Source organism: Myotis yumanensis, unplaced genomic scaffold, assembly GCF_028538775.1.
Source record: "Myotis yumanensis isolate MYYU_CA2020_CCGP unplaced genomic scaffold, mMyoYum1.0.hap1 SCAF_7, whole genome shotgun sequence".
Classification (NCBI taxonomy): Eukaryota; Metazoa; Chordata; class Mammalia; order Chiroptera; family Vespertilionidae; genus Myotis; species Myotis yumanensis.
This window is the reverse complement of record NW_027223758.1, coordinates 44,559,911-44,586,169: the sequence shown is the minus strand read 5'-3', so window position 1 is coordinate 44,586,169 and position 26,259 is coordinate 44,559,911. Positions and strand designations below refer to the sequence as shown.

The following is a 26,259-nucleotide window of genomic DNA, read 5'->3' as shown; positions in this document are numbered from 1 at the left end:
ACTTCTCAATCCATGAAGAAAAGGAATGCCTTTTTCCTGGAGCTCTGCTTATTTTGTCAGGTAAGGTTTTATTCAGAGTTCCAAAGTTTTTACTAATTGGACAAAACAAATTGCTCTCAAATGTCTTACTTTGGATTAGTTGTATCAACTCATCCAAAGCTCTATTTTGTTGAATATATAGATTTTTTTTTTAAATACAGATTTCCAGACTTTGTAACTAGACATTTTGATTCCATGAGACTGGGTAAGACCTATAAGTTTTGTTTTTAAAACCTTCTCCAGGGTTTCAGACTCAAGCTGTGTGCAGGTATTTTTACCATGGAAAACTCTTTTTTATTTGTATATTAAATTTCCTTAGATGCTTTCTTTCTTTTTTTAATTTATTTTTTTATTGAGATATCATTCTCATACCATAAAATTCACATTTTAAAGTTGTACAATGTATTCTTTTGAGTTTATTAACAAGATCATGCAATCACCTCTACTATCTAATTATAAAATATTTCATAAACTTCCCCCCAAGAAAACTCCATTAGCTGTCACTCCTTCTTTCTCCCTCTTCTCCATCACCTGGCAACCATTAATCTATTTTGTATCTGTGGATTTGCCTATTCTGGATATTTCATATAAATGGAATCATTCACTAAATGGTTTTTTTGCGCCTGGTTTCTTCCACATGGCATAATGTTTTCAAGGTTCATCTATGTTATAGCATGTATCTGTAGTATATTTTGTATAGATGAATAATATTCTGTTGCTGTATGTATCATATTTTATTTACACAGTCATCTTCCGGACATTTGGGTTGCTTTCACATTTTTGACTTTTATGATAATGCTGCCATAAAGATTTGTGTGAAAGTTTTTGTGTGGACATGTGTTTTAATTTCTTTTGGCTGGATACATAGAAATGGAATAAATGGGTCATATGAAACTCTATGTTTAGTGTTTTGCAGAATGCCAAACTGTTTTTCAGTGCAGTTGCGTTATTTTATATCCTGTGCTCTGTGGTAACTGTGTTAGATTGAGTCTAAATAGAAGCTAGGTTAAATAGTATGTTTGTATTTAGGAGATAGAACAATACTTTGGCATTTGATTTCTCAGTGAATTAATGTTTTAGAATTGCAGACTTCAAGAATCATTACAGAAAAAAATGTAGTTTTTCTTATATGACTATTAAGTATCATAACTTACAGAGACAAGGAATATTCTTTTTTTCTTCATCAGGTGATTAGTGTGAAGTTTTAGTAGCTGACTAGTAGAAGAAGGAACATATTTTAAACTTTATTAGCTTATTAAAGGAAATTTCATCATAAAAATATCTTAGAACCCTTTTGGTAATATGTATATCGTAATGCCATTAAATCAAGACATAGTCTCATAATCATTTTGGTTACTGCTTATTGAAATTTCTGAATTTACACATAGAAAGATAGAGGGATAAGGTTATCTTTGAAGGCAGTTTTAACAGTAACTTATTATACTATTTTAAAATTTGGGATTAATGGCACATGATAGCTACAATTTTAAGTATTTTACAAGCAACTGCCATTACAGAAAAAAAGGTAAACTTAGATTGACTAATGGACTACCAATGCCTTAATAACCTCCTGGAACAGGATTGTAATTCGTTGTAGGCATGCTAACAGTTGTTATCATTGTGCCTTTTAGTTCCATCGTTCCTTCCTTAGCCTTTTGAAATTTTGAAACAGTTATCTCCATATGAAGTTTAATAAATTATCACAGGAAATACCAAATGTTTACTTTTCAGTTTTTCTTTTAAAATTCTCATTTTAAAAATATACAGCTCTGCCTTTTTAAGCATCCTTTTGGTTCATGCTGCCTTAAAATAGACTTTTCTAATACTTTCGTTTTTCATCAAGCATTGACTACTCATAATAATGAAATGATCCATTCTTTTTTTCATTTGAACATCAGCTTTTGTGTCTAATGGTGTCTGTTTTTCAGGATGGAAATTGGAGTCCTGGAAGAGGCAAGATATCAATCAGGTATTCATCTCAACTTAATCATGTTCAGATTTACTTTATCTTCTATAAGAAGGTTAGACCAAAAAGAGCCCCTGAAAAACCATGTATTAAAAATAATGATAATAAATGATCTTTCAAAACATTTCAATTACCAAGGGAAGTCCTTTCAGTGCAAATATTTTAACCCAACTAATCTTTCTTTTGACAAAATATAAAAAGCCTCAAGTAAAACTAAAAGGAGAAGACTCCCTCCAAGTTATACTGGCTAATTAAAGAAGTATATGTAAATTGAAATTGCATGCCTGTTAAATTTCTGTGATTTCATGGTTGCCTTGCTTAGTTGCTTTGAGCATAAATCTAATAAAACCTCATTATAGGTTTCTTTCCTGTAGTACGCCAGTTACCGTTTCTTTTTTATTAATACATATTTTAGATTAGTAACATAATCTGTAAATGGGAAGTACAGAATTTTCATTGTTGAATATATGCTATGTACATAGCCATCTTTGCTGTTTGTAGAAGCATGGCATCACTGATACATGGCCTCCAAAGTGGCAGGAAGATCTGACCTTCTCCAGGTCTGCTCTCAAGCTGACATTCCTTACTGTGGTGGATAAACCAAGGTCTACTCTAGATAGTGAGGGCGAACCTTTTGAGCTCAGCGTGTCAACATTTTGAAAAACCCTAACTTAACTCTGGTGCCGTGTCACATATAGAAATTTTTTGATATTTGCAACCATAGTAAAACAAAAACTTATATTTTTGATATTTATTTTATATATTTAAATGCCATTTAACAAAGAAAAATCAACCAAAAAAATGAGTTCGCGTGTCACTTCTGACACGAATGTCATAGTTTCGCCATCACTGGTCTAGGATCTCCTTTTCAGGCCTGTGGTTACAGAAGCCTGTTCTTCAGCATATTAAGAATGCTCTCTTCTATCCGGATGGTCATTTATTACCCAAATAAATGAAAATATTTACAATCAGGATAGCAGTTTATTCATTTGCAATAAAAATAACTGTCAAAGGGATAGGATAACTTGAAGACCATAGAACAAGAACATGTTTTTCTTATATCCAGGCTGGGTTATAATAAAAAACTGAATATAGGTTCAACTATTGCTCTTAGTAATCCTACTTCAGGTCTACATTAGATGAGAATTTCTCTATTCATTACTTCCATCAACATTGTTATGTGTCTGCACTATTGTTTAAACATTGTGCAAACATTATTAAACAGTGTGTCAGGGATATAATGGTAAGTAAAAGCAGATACTAATCAAATTATTATACAAATAAGTATAAACTTACAGCTGTGGTAAGTACTACAAAAGAGGCCTGTGAAGCCATGAGAGCATAGAACTGATGTACAGTAGTCCACCCGTATTCATGCTTTTGCTTTCTGTGGTTTGGGAAAGCCCATGAAGTGTTTGAATCCTAGAGAGTGACATGATCTGCTTCTTTGTGAGGATTTTTCAGGCTGCAGCATGGAGAACAGATGAGAGGAGGCCTGCGGTGGATTCCGGGGGAAGGGGAGAAGGCGATTGGGAGGCCATTGCAGTTTGCCTGTTTTACGTGGGGTGGTACTTAGTAAAGAGAGTCCAGGTGGTAAAAAGTGAGAAGGATTGAGAACCTGGGACCAAACTCCTACTTTAAATAGGGGACTAGAGAAATGAGCTACAGTGAGATGGAAGACACTCAGCTGAGTGTGGTACCGAGGCCAAGAAGGCAGTGGTCTACACAGTGCTGCTGAGAGGTCCATTAATTATAATAATCTCCACAGCGTGTGTAGCCACCAGTTATTGCAGGATTATTTTGTGCCAGGTACTTCATAAATTTAATCTCATTTAATCATGCTGCAACTCTGTAAGGGAGAAACTAACATTTATTTTTTAACTGATAAGAAAACAGGCATCAGAGAGGTTAAATGACTTGCCCACAGTCTCAGAGATTACAAGCAAGGATTTGAAATTGGGCATTCTGACACCTAAGCACTTTACTGCCTAAAAAATTATAAGGATTAATAGAGTGGGCTCAGGAGTGATGGGGAGGTAAGAAGATGGAGATAGAAAGCATGAACAACTTCTGGGAAACGACTTGAAAGGGAGCTATCCAAAATGGTATGGGTTTGTTTTTGTTTTTTTGTTTTTTTGGGGTGGTGGTGTTGTCTAAAGAACCTTTTATCTGGTTTATTTGTTTTTCGGTGTGGTTTGTTTGTTTTGTGTGTTTTTTTGGACTTTTGGTCGGCCAAACCTCCTTCTGATACATTCCTTCTTTAGTTCATATATATACTTCTCCAGTGAAAGTCTACTATTGCTATTTATTTTTTGTCTAATTAAGGCAGCCTTTCATAATACTGAAAATCTATTACATAAAGTGGTCAATTTCTAGCTACTAGGGTAAGTAACTTTTTGCTTAATATGTTTAACATTTGGAGCTCTTAATGGTTTCTTTTATAATTTATTTTTTCATGAAGTCATGTACTTCTAACAAATGACATTTTTAGAGATCGGTATCTAATGTGTATTAAATGTTTGAAGATAACAGATTATAACAAACATGCAGATTATATTACAGAATAGTTGCCTTAAATTATTTTTCTTGTTGATGTTTGTAGACTTCTTAAAATTGAACTTTTTCTGTTTGTAGGCTGATGTTGCACCATTGATGGCTTCTCTTATTGGAGTTCCTTTTCCTCTCAATTCAGTGGTAAGGGACAAAATTTTCTTAACAACTCTCAGAATAAAAAAATACATTGTACAGTAAAATTTACTTTCTATATGTTTCTGAATAATCTTTGATTACATTTAAACTGTATTTTCCTATTTCTTCCTAAATATGTAATATCTTTTCTACAACATGGAATATGAGCCTAATGACATTTCTTTATAATTTTTATTTTCTTAAAATGTTTACAAACTTATATTTGTAATTTAGGGTTTTAAAAGAGTATTTTATTTATTGATTTGCAAGAAAGAGAGAGACACACACACATTGATTTGTTGTTCCACTTATTTATGCATTTATTGGTTGATTTTTGTATGTGCCCTGACTGGGGATCGAACCCACAAACTTGGCATATTGAGATGATGCTCTAACCAACTGATCTACCTGGCCAGGGCCTATATTTGTAACTTAGTTTTAAGTGATGAAAACAGATAAATACTTTTTGTTTGCAAGCAATGGAGACTGAATCCATTTAAAGGAAATGTATTTAAAAGATATTGGTGCTTTGTTGATCCAAAGGGGTATTCAAAGACCAGGCTTGGAAATGAATAGGAACCAAGAGAGCTCTGGAGAATTGGAAGAAAGAACCAAGCCAGAGTCTACACTGGGGTAGACTAGCATTACCCCTGTCATACTTTTGTTCCTTGACCTTCGAGTTAAAACTATTTGAGTCATCTAGCCTGGGTTATGAGTCTACCCTTCAGTGAGGGAGGCAGAGCCCCATTGGAGACCCATTACACTGTATCCAATGGGGGAGATCTCTCCACATAGAATGGTAATACTGCTAAGAATGGGAAGTGGATCCGAAAAGCCAAAAAACAAACAACAAATCTAATTTAGAATGCTGAGTAATGTGAGTTCTAGCGTCGTGTGTGTGTGTGTGTGTGTGTGTGTGTGTGTGTGTGTGTATTTTGGGTAAGTGAAACAAAAGCTTCACAAAGTAATCCTTACTCTTATATGCACAATATACTCTCATACTTCTTACTATGTCTTTATTTTCTTTTTCCATAGGGGTATTTTGCATGTGCAAAGCACTTAATTCACTGCCTACCACATAGTAATTTTTTCATAAATGTTAGGTTTTATTGAACTTACTGAATTCATCTCTTTTGCTGTATTTATTATTACTTTGCAAGAAAAATAATCGAACACTTTTCAGTTATGGTTTAAAGAAGATTTTTTTTTGTTTTATTATTCCAGTAACTTATTTGTTCATATGTTTTGTCTTCATTGCTTCCTTTGTAAGTTTATTTTGTTTTATAAGAATTGCCTGAGCTTTGTTAATACTAATATTAAACCAGTATTTATTATTTATAGGGAATCCTTCCTGTGAATTATCTTAACAACACTGATGCCTTCAAAGCAGAGAGCATGTATACAAATGCAAAACAGATTCTTGAACAATTCAAGGTAAAGTAAGACACACACAAAAAATGGACACTGCTACAATTCCTAAATTGAATATATTAACTGAAGAGATTTGAATTGTGTTTTAAGAAATGATTTTCTATAAGTTATTATCTTTGGATTTTATGTATTTGTCTAGCATCAGAGTTTCACATTTCTGAGATGCAGCATCCATGAATGAGTATGAGAGTGTAGAACTACCTTTAAGGGGTCTCTAATTGTAAGATTATTACATATGCTTATAAAGACTACAAACCAAGTCTTTATTAATTGGAATTTGCCCCCATCGAAGTAGCATTAGTGATTGTAACATTTCCAGTCATTCCTGTACATTATTATATTCATTAAGAACTTCACTGTTTAATTGAAACTTTCTGTTATTCTTAAAACAGTTAGTGCAGCTTGGCTTATTGTTTTCTAAGAGTTCAAGTAGAATACATTACTGAATGTTCTTTTGCAGATTTGATATTCTTTTTTTTTAAATATATTTTATTGATTTTTTTTTTTACAGAGAGGAAAGGAGAGAGATAGAGAGTTAGAAACATCGATGAGAGAGAAACATCGATCAGCTGCCTCTTGCACATCTCCTACTGGGGATGTGCCCGCAACCCAGGTACATGCCCTTGACCGGAATCGAACCTGGGACCTTTCAGTCTGCAGGCCGACGCTCTATCCACTGAGCCAAACCGGTTTCGGCAGATTTGATATTCTTAATTCTCAGTTTATTGTGATAGAATGATAATAAATTTTTTAAAATATTTATGAAATAATATAGTAACACAAAATTCTATTTATCTTCAAAGTAGTTAATCATCCCTGAAGACCCATTTTAATAGATGTTTATATTTCAAAATGAAATTAGTTAATTTTTTCTCATTTATAATAAAATAAAATATTTTCATACTTGGTTCCCAGGTGAAAATGACTCAGAAAAAAGAAGTTACTTTACCATTTTTGTTTACACCATTTAAGTAAGTATATTAATTAGCTTATAGGAAAGAATTTTTCAACGAGTTTAAATGCTGACAGAATAAATTACTTAGAAACCTTGTGGTTTTTGTGCACATTAGTGCAAACTCCAAAATGAAAGTCTCATCTATTGTTTTTGTAAGTAATGAGCCAGATGGTAACTAAATATTTTTGTATGACTGGTAGAGGGTGCAGAGAGATATGGGAAATAAGGAGATAAATTCAACTATGCTTGACTGGGAAGGTAGGGGGACTCTTGGCTTGGCTGACTGGGAAGGTACTGGTACCATTTTGGTTTATAGGAAGAAAGAAGAGCTGGTTTGAGAGGCAGGGATGAATGTTCAATTTAAAATTGAAGACATCAATGAAATAGGGACGTGCATCTCAAGATAGAAATGAGAGTTGATTGTGAAGATTTTGGAGCCATCAGCATAAAGATGGTGGTGGAAACTGTTATACATGTAGGAGCTTTAGGCAGAAGGTAGAAAGTGACAAGAAAAGGCCAATGATGCAATTCTGGGAAACATTGACAACTATTGGTGGCAAAGAGGAGAGCAGACTTTAGTGGGCAGCAGATTTTGCTATCTTAGATCCAAGAAAGACATATTTTCCTTGAACCAGGAATGGTGATAGTTGAGTCATAAATCTGGCTTTGTAGTACTGGCTTGGGCAGGTTTGTTCAACCTCCTTGAAGTTCGTTTTCAATTAACAGGGATTTGCATATAATTGGAAAAATTTTGCTCTTGACCAAAATAAACAGAAATTGTTTGAAATATGGGTGTTAGGGATATGATTGAATGACTTACTGGAATTATATTTAACAACTTATGTAGCATGAGTATGGTATTTATAAACTAGAAATGCTTCAATATTGCATTGCCCTGTGAACAATGTGACTGTATGCCTGACTGTGTGTGCGAGGAGGGGGTGGGGGAAGGTGACAAAAACAAAGCATAATCATGACTTGCAAGTTATGATCATATGCAATTAATTACCCTTATTTTTTAAAATATATATCAAAAGTAGATTTACCTTTGAGGAATGTCCCTGATTATGAGTATTACATATGCTTATAAAGCCAAGTCTTTATCTCTTAGAATTTGCCTCATATTATATCATATATATGTATCATATGCATCTGTTTATTTATAATGTAGTGGTATAGTCAGACCATAACAAAATAAATTAATGAACAAGAAATATATTATCAATTTCTGGTATGAAGAAAATACGTAAGACATTGAACTGAGAATAACAGAGTTACTTTAGCCCAGCCACTTTAGAAAAAATGGTCAGGGAAACACACTTCTCTAAGAGGTTCAAGTGCACACTACCCGCCTTCTTTTACTCAGCTTGCTGACTCACCATGCACTTGCTCTGCTTTTATGCTAAACATCTGCCTACAGAGCCACTGCTTGCTTTGTGTCATTTCTAGGCTCAGTAGGATAGCTGATTCCCGCTCACTGGCTCACCCGCCCTAGAGCAAAGTTACTGGCTCTGCCTGTAGACTTGAAAATCGCCATTTGTTGAAAGCCTGCCATATAACCAGAAAAACCTAAGATAATATGAATAATAGACTTTTTTTGTTGTTGTTAATCCTCACCCGAGGATATTTTTCCATTGCTTTTTAGAGAAAGTGGAAGGAAGGGAGAGAAACAGAGGGAGGGAAACGTGGATGTGAGAGAGACACATTGATTGGTTGCCTCCCACATATGCCCTGACCTGGGGGACCTGGGACCGGGAATTGAGCCTGCAATCGAGGTATGAGGTACGTGCCCTTGACCGGAATCGAACCAGGGACCCTTCAGTCCGAGGGCTGATGCTCTATCCATTAAGCCAAACCGGCTAGGGCAAGAGTAGACTCTTGAGGAAATAGATTATTTAAGGAACAGAAAAGAACTTATAAATATTAAAATCCTCAGCAATATCTGATTCACTATTGTATCCATAAAATAAAAATCAGCATAAACTTTGCAAAATGAGAAAGAGTACAGAATGCTTTTTTTAAAGGGGTAATGCAACTAAAAATTTAGGGAATGCTAAACTGTACAAGAACAGTCCAAATGGGAGGCAAGTCCTCCAGATTAGAATAGGAAGTGAAATGGATTTTAAGTAATATATGGATTGAATAAGGAGCTAGGGGAAACACAGTGACTTACACAGAAGGAATACATTTCTTCATCCTCCAAAATAATGACAATTGGAAACTTCAGGGTGTACATTTCAAAGTGTACAAGGAAGCGTGCTTTAATTATGAAGCAACCTAAGATGTGACATGACTGAACAGTTGCAGAGTATCAGAAAGGGAAGTCATTTGAACATTGGCACATGGATCAAGGAAATCTAATTATAGTTTGCTACTCAGTGAACAGTATTTAAATAATCATAATGTAAATATTGGTTTTCAGTTTTTAAAGTCAAACCTTAGACAAAGTAAGGAAGACTTAAGATTACAGAATAGAATGCAAATGTTACTAACCTTGACAATGTACAGAGTTACAAGTTGGAAGGCTGAAGGGGAAAGAAATGTAAATAGAATGGTAGTGATTCTGTTGTCTTCATAAAATAGAATTTGGAGAGCCAGGCAGTAGGTTAGAGAATAAGACAGATTATTAAAGTGACCAGCATAACCCTACCTGGTTTTGCTCAGTGGATAGAGTGTCGGCTTGTGGACTGAAGGGTCCTGGGTTCGATTCCAGTCAAGAGCATGTGCCCGGTTGCAGGCTCGATCCCCAGTAGGGGGTGTGCAAGAGGCAGCAGATCAATGATTCTCTCTCATCATTGATATTTCTATCTCTCCCTCTTCCTTCCTCTCTGAAATCAACAAAAATAAATAAAGTGATCACTGTAGCCAATAGAGGAGGCAAAAATAGTAATATGACCATGTTGAAGGGGGAGGAGACAGTAGGAACAGCTAGTCAATGGAGAGTCAATAAAAAGTATCTCAGGTCATCAAATCAAGAAATAGTAATAAAAGCATATTATTAAGGCCTTGGCCGGGTGGCTTGGTTGGTTGGAGCATCATCCCCTGCATCAAAATGGTTCGATCCCCGGTCAGGATGCATACAGGAGACAACCAATCAATGTTTCTCTCTCTCAAATCAATTTTTAACAACACAAATATAGCCTCAGGTGAGGATTTAAAAAAATAAAAGCATATTACTGAGAAAAATGGAGGTAGCTACCAAAATAACTAAAAACAGACCTTTCAAAAGTGTGTGTGTCTAATTTGGGGACTTGAGAGATGAGAAGGTTGGACAGGGATTTATTGGTTGTCATGCCCTCCTGTACTATTTTTTATTTTTATAAATTATATGAATATATTGCTTTGATAAAACATTTTTAAAAGAAACAATAACTATTTGAATCATTGGCATGAATCATAAAATAATTTTTTCGTATAAATTTTAGCATCATAAGTTATATAAAGAATTCTTTGGTTATTACAGTATACAATATTTCAGAAGTAATTTGGAGGGAATTACAACTTTTACAATATTGAACATTACCATCCAACATCTATTTATTTATATCTTCTGTTATGTCCTTAAGAAAAATTTTAGTTTCTCCCACAATATACATTTCTTACTACTTTTTTCCTGGATATTTTATTTCCACTCTTGTGTAGTATCCTTTTTTTTCTCTATTACATAAGCTCTATATACCAGGAAAAACAGTTATCACCATTTACCATCTGAGTACAATGGACTCTTTATTTTTCTCTGGTCTAGTGATTTTCTTTATTTCTACACAATCTGTTTTCTTCTAGTTACTATTATCTATGCACCTAATGTCAGCATTGTCCACTTAGAAACTATATCACGTAAATATTGGCACATAAATATCATAAAAGATGAAAGAATACTGTGCCACACATCCTTTTTTTTGTTGTTAATCCTCACCCGAGGATATTTTTTCCTTTTTTCTTTTTCTTTTAGAGAGAGAGTGGAAAGGAGGGACAGAGGGGGAGTGGGAGAGGAAAGAGAGAGCTTGACACATCAACTGGTCACCTCCCTGGAGCACATACCCAACCAGGGCTGGGTGCTTGGGCAGACACTGACCCCTGAACACACTGGCCAGGGCATCATATATTCTTTTTGCAAACAGATAGCTTACTTAGGTAGGTTCCTGTTACAAACAATTGTGTGATGAGGTCCTTTCCTATTGAATAAGAACCATCTTTTTTTTTATTCTTATAAACATATTGTTTAGTCACTGATTCATAAGTTTGAGAAAATTTAGGATATTGATATCTGAAAATTCATACTCTCTTTTTTCTTTTTCTTTTCCTTGGGAGGAGAAGGGGAAGAGAGAAGGAGGAGATCTGAAAATTCATACTCTTGAGATCTTACTTATGTGATCCATTTCACTAGCATCACTGTATTTTAGTTTAATGATATCTGTTCACCATTCCTCCATTGTCTTACTTAGTCTTTTCCAGCATTAATACTTGATGAATAATATAATAATTTCTAGGGTGATAAAATAGCAAATGTTTCAACAAAAAGGAAAATTAAGACTGCTAAAATCCTATAACATATCTTAGACTTGTAAAAGGGTCCAATGGATCCATACGGTAATTGTATATCCTGTTTTACCCTATTCCTTAAAAAGTAAGTACATTTTATTTTTGATATTTTAAAGACCCGTGAGAAAGAATAAAATAATGAAATAGACATATAGAACTGTTGAAAAAAGAAACTCAAAACTAAAATTGGGTCCAGTGGATCCCAGTGTTATGCCAAGGATTGGCCAGCAGGTGGAGCTACATGACTGGAAGAAGCATGAAAGGTTTGCTTCCATGTGAAAGCACTTTAAAAATGAGGAAAACACTTTATATTTGAAGTGCATACCATAGAGGTCAAAGAAAGATAAGAAAAGCTTTAAAAGAAAAAATCCCTGAAGTTAAGAAAGAACAATAAAAGTCTCTTAAATATTTTAGGAAAAAGTGAAAATGAGAAGGAGATTATTGTACCTTGCCAATAGAAGCAAAAACATGTTATCTTTTATTTAAAACTCACTATGTAAATTCAGAGAACTTAAATTTTAACACAGTATTTAAATGTATTTTCTACTAAAATGGCAAAAAATACTTTGATTCTTTTTAATGTATTTGTTTCTTTTAGGCTATCATGATTAAAAGTTTCTCCCATAGACCAAATTTAAATACTGGTTTTAATGTCAAACTTTTTACAACTTCATCCATCCTACATACTAATTATTTGCTAGAAATATAGTTTTCTGTCTTAAAAATGCCCTAAAACTTTAAAAGGTAATTTTTACACATCACATACGTACATACATACATACATACATAGAAAAAAAATTCATTTACTCAGTAATGACACAAAAAGTAACATGATTCTACATTATTAGTCATTTTAAAGAATGCAGATTATTCTAGAAATAATTTTTTTATCCTGCTTTCTCTGTCTTTATCTTCTTGAAATATTTTTCTTTAATATAAGATATTATAAAAAGAAATGTACTGGATCTTACTAGGTGTCTTTAAAATATCATATGTACATGCAACAATTATTTTTGTAATAAAAATCTTAATAAAAAGGTATAATACTTTAAAGGGCAGCATTTAAGGAGATTTGTTCTCCAAACAGTAGTTCATCCTAAATAATCAATGATAAGATTTTTGATAATCCTATTTTTATTTTTTTTAATCCTCACCTGAGATTATTTTTTCCATTGCTTTGCAGAGAGAGAGAGACAGAGAGAGACAGAGAGAGAGAGAGAGAGAGAGAGTGACATGGATGTGAGAAAGACACATCGACTGGTTGCCTCATGTACACACCCCGACCAGGGGCGGGGCGTGAACCCGCAACCCAGGTATGTGCCCTTGACCGGGAATCGAACCCGAAACCCTTCAGTGCATGGCCCGACACTCTAACCACTTAGCAACACTGCCAGGGTGCTAACATTTTAAATTTTAATTTTGAAGTACTTCAAACATGCTGATGAAAATGGAGAATATAACAAAAATCTTTGTACCTATAATCCATGTTTAACAAATGGTAACATTTTACCATGTTTCTTTAGATCTTCTTTTTTCTTAAGATATAAAATGATGTAATATAATTGAATCCCTATTTTAGAAATCTACCAATTTTTTACAGTTCTTTTTCCCATTATGATTTTCAAGATTTATCCATGCTGACACATGCAGATTCCTTTATTCATTTTAATTTATAGATGATATTCCTCTGATCCACTTGGAATCAATCCCCTGCCAACCCCCCTAATGCTGCTGCTGTTACTTGTTTTGTCTTTTTACATACATGTTAATAGATTGTACCTTATGTTCTGGACTTTACATTTTTCACAAAACTTTCTTATGTTTAAAATATACAATACCAAGATTTATTTTGCACCCCTTCTCCCCATCCAAGTACTAACCAGGCCCGACCCTGCTTAGCTTCCGAGATCAGACGAGATCGGGCGCGTTCAGGGTGGTATGGCCGTAGACAATTTTGCACCCCTTCTCAACTTACGGAAAATGAAAAGAAAATTATATTGGGGGACAAGTTTTTCCTAAGAATCTTTTTTTTTTTTTATTGATTTTTTACAGAGAGGAAGGGAGAGAGATAGTTAGAAACATCGATGATGAGAGAAACATCGATCAGCTGCCTCCTGCACATCTCCCACTGGGGATGTGCCCACAACCCAGGTACATGCCCTTGACCGGAATCGAACCTGGGACCCTTCAGTCCGCAGGCCGACACTCTATCCACTGAGCCAAACCAGTTTTGGCAAAGAATCTTTAATGTCATAATGCAGCAGTGAGGTTGGTAGAGAACATATTGATGAATTCCACACATATTCCTAACCTTTGATATGTCCCAAGGTTTATAAATAGTCCATTTAGGAGAAATACAAATTAGCTCGACCCTGGTTGCTTTACCTAAGTACTTCATATATAATACAATGTAATAGAATTCATTAATGTAACATAAATATTTCCCTTTTAAAATTTTTTTTCTCTCATTCTTTTTAGGACTCTGAAGTAATTTTGTTCTAGACCAACTTTCTTTTTATCCTTTAATTTAGCAAATCATTAGGTGTTTTAAGAAGAACACTGTATATTACTCTCTTATTTCTCTTCCTTTTTTAGGTCTGCAATATTTTGATAGCATTTTAATCAATTGAGATTTATTGATTCATTTTATGTGCTTAGCACTTTGCTAAGTATTATTGTGGATATTAATGTAAATAATTAATGGCCCACACGGAGGTTAAAATTTAATTGAAGAGAAATAATTTGCTCATTAGGTCACACTAAAGTGCTAATGGTGTGAAGTGAGGTTTGGAGTGGATCATAAAGGATGCTGATGGTTGGACTATTGAAAGCAGAAAAGGGAGGATCTTTATGAACAAGAACTCAGATGTTAATACAAGATTGGTGACGAATGAAATGTTTAACCACTTTATAGCTGAGGGTGTACATTTGGGATAATGGGAAATTAAGTAGAATAGAAGGAGATGGTCATGAGGAGTCCAGACAGTTTAGAACTAATGAAGTAGGCAGTGAGATGCCCACATCAATTTCACGTAAGTTAGAGGATACACTTGGTATGTCAGGAGGCCAAGTGGATCAGATCAAGGAGAGGGAGAGCAATTAGAAGGGTTTTGTCAGAATTTGGAAAATTCAACTTATATGGGGCCTTCAAAGAGTGCATATGCCCCCTGACCCAGTAATTCCATTTCTAAAACTTTTAGGAAAATATCCCAAAATGTGTGGTGTCTGAATGACAGAAAACTAGGTTGTGGCAACATTTTGAAGTAACTTTTCTTTCATGTGTTCCTGCTTCCTGGTACCTTTTTCCTCCAAATTCCAGTGAGTCCAGGGGCAGTGAATTTTCCTGGTGTCTGAAACAGCAGTGGGGTTCCCCTAAGTGGAAAGTTCTGGGAGCCTGGGTGTAGACACACGTTTCTAGAGATCTCTAGAGGGTTTGTAAATGAGCTGGGGTTTATGAATTTTCAGAAGTTATATGTAAGATTTCAGATTATATGCATTTTCTAGGCAGAGTTTCAGATTCTGAAAGAAGTCTGTGACCCAACCCAAAACAATAGCTTTGCTTCCTATAAGTTTCAATCTTATCTCTTCAGAGACTACCAGAACCAAATAGAAGGAAGATACGTGATCATATTGTGGCACACCATATGAAAGTGCCAATATTTAATTTAGCAGCTATTGAAATCTATATATATAAAAGGCTAATATGCTAAGTGTCCAACTGTCCAACCAGTTGCTATAACGCACACTGACCACCAGGGGGCAGATGCTAAACGCAGGAGCTGCGGTGATGCGCACTGGCCATTTACAGAGAAATGGCACAACAGACCTGGTGCCCACAAAACAACACTCAGCTTCTCCCAAGTGGGACACAGGCCCCACCACCACCCCAGAGCAACAGCCACCAAATCACAGCTGATGCTGCCGAGACTCCATGGTGCAAAATGCAGCCGACAGCCCAGCCCAGCCTGGAAACGGTGGCTGTGGGTGCCGGGTAATGACGTCACGTAGCAATGCCCGGCTTCCTTTATCTAGTGACTAGCCTTCTTGGAGTTTCTTCAGCCCAGGAACACGACTTTCTTTAAAGCCAGGTGCAAACATTTTATACTTTAACCAAATGTCTGTGAAGCGTTTTCCCATGCCTCATCTCATTTGATCCCCACAGAAGTCTTGGAGCAGGTAGATGGGAGACTCGGTGGAATCCTATTTTCTTTTCATTTTCTGGAAGACGGGGATTTAGAAAGCTTATAAACTTGACCCGACTGAAGAGAAGTAAGAAATGGTGGACCTTGAAAATGACTTCAGGTTTTCTCACTGCTCAGAATATAGTCAAAACACTGCTGCAGTTAAATATTTTACCCTTTGTTCTCCCTGCATAATCTACAATAATAATCTGCTTTGTGTTGATATTTACTGCTGTGTTGCTGACAATTACCTGAAAGAGAAGTTGGGCTGCTTCACTGGGGTGGAAAAATCTTAGCTAAATCAGAAAGCAGGTCTAATTAAGCAAGTTTATTCTATATCTATAAGAGGCTAAGTTGACTTGCGCATGTGCGATACATATAAAGCTCTTGCACCAATCACACACATGTGTTTCAATCTGTCATTGTTGATTGTGAATTTGGTTGACACTTCTATTACAGAGAAAGGGCAAATAGTGATATTAAAATATTTCTTCTAATTAATTTCCTTTCAATGTGCACAAATTTGTGCACTGGGGGCCACTAGTAGAAAAATATCAGTTTTATGATCTAACCTGATATGTCTTTAAATAACTTTGTTTGCACTTCTTAAATGTGAAAGTATTCAGTTAAGGAGTATAGGAGATATAGTTAAGCAGTATATGTTCAATTTTGTGTTTAAATATATTTATTTCAGTAAGGTAATTGAGTTCTAATTATATTTCCTCAGTTTCTACATTCCATAAACTTAATGTCTTAGCTATAGATTTTTTCAGTTTGTGCAGTATTAGCAATATTTCTCTTGTGGTAAAATAAGGACAGGGAAATGATAGAAAGAGAAAAGATAGGGGAACAAAAAGATATATGGTATAGGAAAAGAATGGCAAATAGGTTCAAAGTGTTTACTAAATTCGATTGTTGGTTAGGCTGTGCCTGGGGCTCTTTGATAGGCAGTTCTTGGGCTGTTTGACTCAGGCACAAAGCACCGGGATGGCTCTGCCTAGTCTGTTGTTTCTGCCATGAGTACTGGGGGCTGAGCAGTGGGAGGCTGAGCTCTTGGGGGGCTGAGTGATGGGACTCAAATTGCTGTGCCATTAATTACGCACATTTAGTTAGAATTTCTTTGTTAGCTGGAGTATTACACTTCTTCAAAATGATGTGTTATCTCTGTTATAAGTGTAGTTTGGCAATTGAAAACCAAATTTAACAATAAGCTATTTCTTGGAGGAATTCTGATAACCTGTAATAATACAATTTAGCTCAAGGTTAATGTCTTCCTTTCTTTTTTTATTTTCTCAATTTTCACCATCCTTTAATTTTCATCTAAGCAAGAAATGAAAAGAAAAAGAAAAAATATAATTGAAATGAAGAAACATTTTAAACCTAACCTTTTTTTTTCTCTTGCAGGTTGCTTTCTGATTCTAAACAGCTTGACATTTTAAGAAAAGCAAGATCTTATATAAAACAGGAAAATTATGATGAAGCAGTAAGTATGCAGGCCTTCTATATATATATAAAAGCCTGAACGACCAAAAGACCAGTCGCTGTGATGCGCACTGACCACCAGGGGGCAGATGCTCAACGTGGGATGCCCCCTTATGGTCAGTGTGCTCCCACAGAGGGAGCACCACTCAGCTGACCAATGGGCACCAGATGCTGGGCTCAGGGCTGGCAAGTACAGCTGCAGCAGCACAAGCCTCTCCTGCCTCCACGGCAGTGCTACTGAGCAGGAGTGGTGCAGCGGCTGGCCCAGCCCAGGCTTGGGCTCCTCCCCGGCCATTTGCCTCTTCACACACTACTACATCCCTCAGGGGATGTCGAAACTGGCAGTCCGACATCCCCCGAGGGGTCTCAGATTGCAAGAGGGCTCAGGCCAGGACGAGGGACCCCACCAGTGCATGAATTCGTGTACTGGGCCTCTAGTGTATATATAAATAGCTAATCACCACTTTGGGTGTGGAGAAGGGCACAATGTGGCAATGGAGAGCAAGGTGGGCAGGCCAGGGAGCTTTCCTGAATCCTCAAGGAAGGGCTGACTTTCTTAAGTAGCTGCTTTAGCCCTGGACATACTTCTCTTACTTCAGATGGAATTATGGGTAGATGTTTTGGGGTTAGCATTGGAAATGAACAGTTGCTATTTTCTATAATGAAAACGTATAATCCAAGTTTCTGTCACCTTACTTATGCATAGCATTTTAGAATGTCATATATTTGTACATTTAGAATTATCAACACATTATCAGAAGTCTACTGATTCATATAGAAGCTCTGACTTCTCCCAGCTCCTACCACACTATGCTTTTCATTAATTTTCTCTTTGTTAAATGGTCATATAGTTTTAAAGTAGGAAAGAATTCTATTTTCAGTTTCTAAAATTGCCTATGTAATACCATGCATATCTAGTGCTTATTTTTCTCCTCTGAAATATTCATCTTATTTTAATGATGTTTTATGACTGATTTTGGTAATCTAATATGAGAAAATAAAAAATAATATGCAGGTGGGCATGTTCATTATTTGGGACCTATATTAGAGAGCCTTTATTTCTTTCTTTAACCTGTCATCTGAAAATAATTTCTACAAAATGAAACATTTTAAATCTCTACACATTTACCTGGTAAGGTGCTCTTTCTTATCAATATTTAAAAATTCATTTTATTCAAGAATTTTTCTTGTACTTTGCAAGAAGATCCTTGAACAATTAAAATCTATTTTTGATTGTCTATAGTTACTCTGATTTTAGTAATTTTTCTTCCTTTGAAACTTAGGTTTTATATTCATCCCATGTGGCATGTTACATTTTTCTCTCTCCCTAGGTCTTCCTTTGCATGGAGCTGATTCATCTCTCATTGGAAGGATTGACCTATTATCACACTTATGACAGATTCTTTCTGGGCATCAATGTTCTGCTTGGTTTTGTGGGATGGGCATCTTATGCTTCTTTGTTGATTATCAAATCTCATTCCAGCCTTACCAGAGGTGTTAGTAAAGAAGTTAAGGTATGTTTAGAAAATATCATGACAGTTCAGATGTTGGTGTAAAATCACCAAGACTGAGCAAAGAAACTGAATAAACGCAACTATAATGAGTTCATACATTGTGTAAATTGTGCTAAGCTAACTAACTCTTGTCTTTTATTTATTTTTTTAAATATATTTTTATTGATTTCAAAGAGGAAAGGAGAGGGAGAGAGAGATAGAAACATCAATGATGAGAGAGAATCATTGACCAGCTGCCTCTTGCATGTGCCCACACTGAGGATTGAGTTTACAAACTGGGCATTTTGTTAAGCTCTTTACACAATCTTATTTAAGCATTACCAACCTTGATAAGTAGATATGGAATTATTGTTCCCATTTTATAGATGGGGTGAAATTAAGTCTTGGAAAAGTTTTGTACTTTGCTCATACTCATAGTCATACAGTGAGCAAGTGATAACACCCAGGGGCCATCCATGGTGACTTTACATTGAGGAACTCCTTGTTTGGCAGGTGGTTGGAATGGAGAAATGACTGAATGAACCCACTGTGGATGGGCAATGGAGAGAGAAGCGTGAATAGCATGTCAAGTTGGAATTTGAATAGATAGGAGCATCTTTCCAAATAAGATTAGGTCCCACAGTTTATTGTGGATTAAATGGGCTTTTATGAGCTAGTCACAGAACTCAGTCAACATTTATTAAATTATTAGTAAGGAGAAATATGTCTGAGTTCTGAGTGACTTATTTGCAAACAAACATTAGGAACATAGTCACTTTTAAACTGAGAATTGCCTTATTGCACCCATTCCATGCTATCCAGCTTTTTCTTCTGTACTGGGCTTCTCCAAAAACAGAAAAATGCATTTCTTAGATTAACCATCTAGTTGTAAAACCATTGAAAGAAATACATTTTCTTCACTTTATAAAATCTCTTAAAAACCTATCAATCAGTTAGCATGAATTTGGAAGTGTTTCAATGTTTTGTTTGATTTTCAGAAACCAAGCCATCTCCTGCTGTGTAGTTTTGTGACTATTGGCATTTTAATGGCATTTTTTCTGCTGATTCAAGCCTGTCCCTGGACTTATTATGTGTATTGCTTGTTGCCAGTGCCTATATGGTATGCAGTTCTAAGAGAGTAAGTAACATATCTTGCTGTCTTGTTTTTCACTTCACTGTCAGATAAATCTGTATTTAAAATGCATTAGATTTCTGTAGCATAGTCATCAACCATATTTATAATACTCTCAAATCTCCAAACCCTCTCACTTCATTTATGACAGCATAAATGTTCCATATAAGTATTCTTTTTGTATTACCTTTTAAGAAAATTCATTTTAGAGAGGAAGGGAGGAGAGAGAAATATTGTGTTGTTGTTCCACTTATTTATAATTCATTGGTTGATTCTTTTATGTGCTCTGATCAGGGATCGAACCTACAACCTTGGCGTGTTGGGACAATGTTCCAACCAACTTAGCTACCTGGCTAGGGCGGGCGGGCTGCTTTTCTTTCTTTCTTTCTATCTATCTTTCTTTCTTTTTCTTTCTTTCTTTCTTTCTTTCTTTCTTTCTTTCTTTCTTTCTTTCTTTCTTTCTTTCTTTCTCTCTCTCTCTCTCTCTCTCTCTCTCTCTCTCTCTCTGTCTCTCTCTCTCTCTCTCTCTCTCTCTCTCCCTCCCTCCCTCTCTCTCTCTCCCTCCCTCCCTCCCTCCCTCCCTCCCTCCCTTCCTTTCTTTCTTTCTTTCTTCATCTTTATTGCCTTAGGGAAGCATTGTCCTTGTTGCCTTCTTTGTGTATCTTTTATGAAAAAAATATGGAGTAAAAATAAAATGACTGTACTATGTTGACTGTGCTATGCCTGGAGTAACCCATACTTTGAACTTGTCTTGTATATCTCAATTTCTAGTGTCTCTTCATGTTTCATAAAAAAAATTTGCACTTTTTTCCCATGCATTTTGCCCCTCCTTTCTTAGGTATCAAGTAAACCTGGATCAATGAAACTTTGTAATTAAATAAAATCTATTAAAGTGTGCATACAAGATTAGTGGATATTATTCGCATATGCTGTGGTTCTAAAATGCCTCCTCACAAGTTATACTTAAATGGGTTCTTATATTGTAGAAAACATCAGAGCTCAGGCAAGTTTCAAGTCCTTTAAAATAAAACCACTAATACGTTAGTCTGGTTTATGTTCACAGGCCTCAGAGTTTGTTGACATCTGTATATGCACAATAACCTAGAATTTAAACTTAGTATCAGGCATCTAAGCATCCTCAGAACAAACCAGACCCCACAAGCTGAGCAGGGAATGAGAGCCCAGAATAAGAGTATTTTCAGGGTTAGCCAGCATGTCTGTCCTGACAGAATGTGTATTCTTGTTTTAATTTTTGTTAACTCCCGCTTTGACCACCTCTTCCATCCTTTAAAAACATTTAGTATTAAAAATATTAAAATGTTGAAAATATAAAAATTAGCCCTGGCCAGTGTGGCTCAGTTGGTTGGAGTTCGTCCTGTGCACTGAAGGGTCTCGGGTTTGTTTCCCATTTGGGCACATACCCAGGTTGAGCATTTTATCCCCAGTCGGAGGCATGTACAGAGGGCAACCGATGGATGTTTCTCTCTCCCTCTCCCTTTCTCTCTATCTTAAGTCAATAGTCAATAAAAATTAAGTTTAAAATGTCAACATTCGCCAAAACCGGTTTGGCTCAGTGGATAGAGCGTCGGCCTGCAGACTGAAAGGTCCCAGGTTCGATTCCGGTCAAGGGCATGTACCTGGGTTGCGGGCACATCCCCAGTAGGAGATGTGCAGGAGGCAGCTGATCGATGTTTCTCTCTCATCGATGTTTCTAACTCTCTATCCCTCTCCCTTCCTCGCTGTAAAAAATCAATAAAATATATTTAAAAAATAAATAAATAAAAAAAATAAAATGTCAACATTTTAAAATATAAGGCAAAATGACACTGACAAAAGAATGTACTGTTACTACTTCATTTGAAAGAAATGGGGTTGCTGGATATACATATGTAACTCAGATTTTTTTTCTAGTGTCATTTACTCTTTTAAAATTTTTAGAATGAAAGGTTTTAACCTTGCAGAAAATTCTGTTTTACTCCCAAACCCCAAGGGGTTTTGTAAGGGTAAAACCTTTTGTTCTAAAAATTTTTAAAGAGTAAATGACACTAGAAAAAAATCTTCCAGATGATTTTATAAAATCATCTCTTGTCTTTCTGTGCTTATTCACTGTTATGAACAAAAGAAACATTCTTCTTTTGCCTGGTGTTAGCCTTCTTTTTCCTACTTGGCATCTTAATAGTTTTGATAACATTATGTAGCCCTTGTTTTAAATCAGCAAAAAGGTCATAAATCAAGTGATACTGACATTTTGTAATTACTTACTTAATAATGCACTACAAATGCTAAAAAAAATTTCCAGTAATTAAATATCAAAAAGTACTCAAGTATATAATACATTTTAAATGGCTATGAATTAATATTTAATTATAATTACTATATAATTAGTGACATCTTAAAATGGGTTTGGAAAAGGTTATTTAGCTCAGTAAAAAGTACAATTAAGATTTACTCTAGATAAGAAAAACCTACCTTTATTTCATTAAGACAGTTGAGATTTCAAAATAAGATTAACCTCAGTGAATTAAAAATTATTTTCCAGTTTTTATTCACTTGGGTTCACTGTATTTTATTTCTGATATTATATCTGTAATTATATAAACACTAGAGGCCCAGTGCACGAAATCCATGCACTTGAGGGGATGGGGGTCCCCTCAGCCTGGCCTGCACCCTCTCTCAGTCCAGGACCCCTCAGGGGATGTCCACCTGATGGCTTAGGCCCAATCCTGCCGGGGCCTAAGCTGGCAGGCAGACATCCCTCTTGCAATCTGGGATCCCTCGCTCTTTACTACCCATCTGCTCGCTGCTCCTTAGTGCTGCCACGGAGGCGGGAGAGGCTCCCGTCACCATCGCTGCACTCGCCAGCCGTGAACCCAGCTTCTAGCTGAGGGCACTCCCCCTGTGGGAGCACACTGACCACCAGGGGGCAGCTCCTGCATTGAGCGTCTGCCTCCTGGTGGTCAGTGCGCATCACAGCAACCGGTCATTCTGGTCGTTCCACCATAATGGTTGCTTAGGCTTTTATTATATAGTCTAGAGCCATGGTCGGCAAACCGAGGCTCGTGAGCCACATGTGGCTCTTTGGCCCCTTGAGTGTGGCTCTTCCACAAAATACCAACTTCTGCGCATGGGCCACGAAGTTTCAATTGCACTGTATGTGTGCGCCCACACGTGGTATTTTGTGGAAGAGCCACACTCAAGGGGCCAAAGAGCCACATGTGGCTCACGAGCCGCGGTTTGCCGAGCCGCAGTTTGCCGACCACTGGTCTAGAGGCCCGATGCATGAAATTCGTGCAAGGGGCTCGGCCCTCGCAGCTGCGGTGGCTTGCCTTGGCCCTTGCAGCCCTGGCTTTGTCTTGAAGGTCATCTGGAAGGACATTCAGAAGGTCGTTCGGCTGTCCAGTCTAATTAGCATTTTATGCTTTTATTATTATAGATGGGTATGGTTAAACTATGATCAAATAAGACTCATTTATTGTCATCAATATTTTTTAAAACAAGCAATTTTTTGTGATCATTATCAAATTAACCCAGAAATTACAATTTTTACTGAAATACTTCTAGGTTTCAAAAAAAGATTTAGGTCAGTAAAGCCATTGAAACAAATCTATTAGAGATTCTCTTCATTTTAAAATAATTTGTGTATTACATATTTCCTGATTTATAGCTTTGTACAAAGTTTTTATTTTTTACTAAATATGGCCTAATTTTCAATTCAATATAGATAATCTTTTTATAAAAAATCTTGCTAAACAGATACCAAGTTATTCAAGACCTTGTCACGTCACTGTTGACCTTCCCCTCGCGTCATTTTGTTGGATACCTGTTAGCACTGGCCTTGGGAATTGAAGTATTAGTAAGTAATTTACCACATTACAGCATAGTCATCTCTTTCACATTTATGTAACTGCTTTAAAATGACCTCACTTTTTATTTCTTTTTTGGAACGTGTTACTAGGTTCTCAGTTTTTTCTACCGCTATATGCTTACTGCTGGACTTATTGTATTTGCGGGTTGGCCATTTACCACTCAGCTGTGGACACGAGCAAAGGTATACGTACTCTTTTTGACACTGGACAGTTAGTAGTTACTGGGTTTGACATGTGTTTAACTTGGGGAACTGTTCATTTTTAAAGAAAAGGGTGGAACATGTTTCTACATGAAAAGTCTGGTCCTATTGACTGGAGGATGGAGGTTGCTTTAAGGTTTCAGTGATTGCATAGATTTTCATATCAAAATGAGCCTGTCATATGACGACTGAAATACTCAAGGAGCAGAGGAGCTGTGTCCTTCTTTGAAGTGCTTGCTAGATTGCTTTAGCCCCAAGTATCTGAATGATGGAGCAGCTGAGGAACTGCCTAGAGGAGCGGATAGTCGATTGCTCTCTGAACTCAGATCACAGCTGTCACCTCCCTCCCAGCCCTGTGCCACCTCCATTCTTTTCTGGAGAAGCATATGTTCATGATGGATTATTTTAAAATATAATTATTCCTAAGTTTCTTCCTTCAACTAGATAGAGAATAGAGAATTATAATGTGCTTCTACAAGAAATATGCTCATTTCTATTTTGATACTTTTTTTTTTGTAATCCTCACCTGAGGGTATTTTTCCATTTTTTTTTTTTTTTTTTTTTTTTTTTTTTTTTTAGAGAGAGAGCGAGGAAAAGGCATAAATATCAACCTGAGAGAAACACAGGGCCTGGCCAGGGAGGAGCCTGCAACCGAGGTACATGCTCTTGACCAGGTTGGAACCCAGGACCTTTTGGTCCATAGGCTGACGCTCTATCCACTGAGCCAAACCAAATGGCTAAAATGATACTTTTATATATACTGTATATATTTTTATTGATTTCAGAGAGGAAGGGAGAGGGAGAGAGAGATAGATACATCAATGATGAGAGAGAATCATTGATTGGCTGTCTCCTGCACGCCCCCTACTGGGGATCAAGCCCACAACTCAGGCATGTGCCCTTGACCGGAATGGAATCCGGGACCCTTCAGCCTGCTCTATCCACTGAGCCAAACCAGCGAGGGCCATTTTGCTACTTTTTTATGGAGATAGTAAGAAGATAGAAATATCTTCTTTCCAGCCTCTAAGAACTAGTAAAATTCCTCAATGGGATTCTTGATCATTTTTGTCATAATCTAATTACAAAGGTGTTTTTGCTCATTTCCCTCCTGGGTTCAATCATTTGATTATGATTGCTGGCCAAATGGCTTACAGATATAATCAATATACAGTATAATGTAAATTGAAGGAAGCACTTGCCTTGAAATTTCAGGCCCAGGTTAAAGTCCTGTCCGTTTCATTTACTAATCATAGGTTGATACTACTTATACTTTAACATTTATGAGGTCAGTTTCCTATCTGAAACTCTGTGAATAATATAACCTATCTCCCAGCTTATTGTGAGAATTATGAGATAACTAGAGGCCCGTTGCAGGAGGATTCCTGCAAGAATAGGGCTTTGCTCCCGTCTCTGCGGCTCCTACCCCGCCCGTCTCTGCGGTTCCTACCCTGCCCATCTCTGCCGCTTCTCTCCCGCCCATCTCCGCTACCTCGTCTCCGTTGCTTGGCTTCCTTCTACAGTGTCTTCAGTCTTTGCTCCCAGCCGGTATATGCAAATTAGCCACCATCTTTGTTGGCAGTTAATTTGCATATCATGCTGATTAGCCAATAGGAGGCGTAGCGAAGGTACGGTCAATTACCATGTTTGTCTATTATTAGATAGGATACTCATATTATACCTATATACTACCTATTACATAACTGAAACTTTACATACAGTAACTCCATTACTTTGTAAACAGATATAAGGCTTTGAATTTTCTCTTTGATTCACAGCCATATAGTCTGTGAAATATTGAAGACTGTTTTTTCTACCATATTTGCCTAAAAATAACTTTTTTAAATTTGTTTTAGAGCATCTCACTGAGTTGGATTTTCTTCTGTTTGCTCCTGGCAGTGTTTCCACTGATGCCTGTTGTAGGACGAAAGCCGGATATCTTTCTAGTGTATGAACAATATTTTTTAACTTACTTTCTTTCCAATACAATTATTTTTCTTAACACTATGAAATATGAACCTAATCTTGATCATAAGTTTAAAATTACACAAACAAACTAGATGTTAAAATATTAATGACTCTAGGAGTCATTGAAGCTCCCTGGGCTGCCTTTGGGCCTTCACAAGAATGACATTGTACCAAACAGTGATAACTTAAAATACCACTCCCCCCATTTCCATCCCATCCCCCAAAAAGTTCAGAAGCTTTCTGTATCTTTGTATACTCGGGAGTCTGGAAAAGCTTTCAATGAAAATGTCTTCTCTTGCCAAAACAAAAAGGTTTAAAA

General features: G+C 36.3%; 1 protein-coding gene and 1 pseudogene across 4 annotated transcripts in view; one reads left to right on the top strand and one right to left on the bottom strand.

Annotated features, from left to right (window-relative positions):
• The window catches only part of PIGN (phosphatidylinositol glycan anchor biosynthesis class N), a 75,672-nt gene that overhangs the window by 14,871 nt on the left and 34,542 nt on the right, over positions 1-26,259 (top strand). For 2 of the 4 annotated variants that reach the window (XM_070420399.1, XM_070420398.1), the window contains exons 10-19: positions 1,968-2,008; positions 4,640-4,699; positions 6,035-6,127; positions 7,040-7,095; positions 17,207-17,285; positions 18,616-18,798; positions 19,776-19,915; positions 23,663-23,762; positions 23,865-23,957; positions 25,829-25,920. In XM_070420399.1, the coding sequence (XP_070276500.1) occupies positions 1,968-2,008; positions 4,640-4,699; positions 6,035-6,127; positions 7,040-7,095; positions 17,207-17,285; positions 18,616-18,798; positions 19,776-19,915; positions 23,663-23,762; positions 23,865-23,957; positions 25,829-25,920 (937 nt within the window). The remainder of the gene's footprint in view (positions 1-1,967; positions 2,009-4,639; positions 4,700-6,034; positions 6,128-7,039; positions 7,096-17,206; positions 17,286-18,615; positions 18,799-19,775; positions 19,916-23,662; positions 23,763-23,864; positions 23,958-25,828; positions 25,921-26,259) is intronic. The other 2 variants (XM_070420400.1, XM_070420401.1) reach the window with 2 other exon arrangements.
• On the bottom strand, positions 13,448-13,571 carry LOC139014803 (5S ribosomal RNA; annotated as a pseudogene).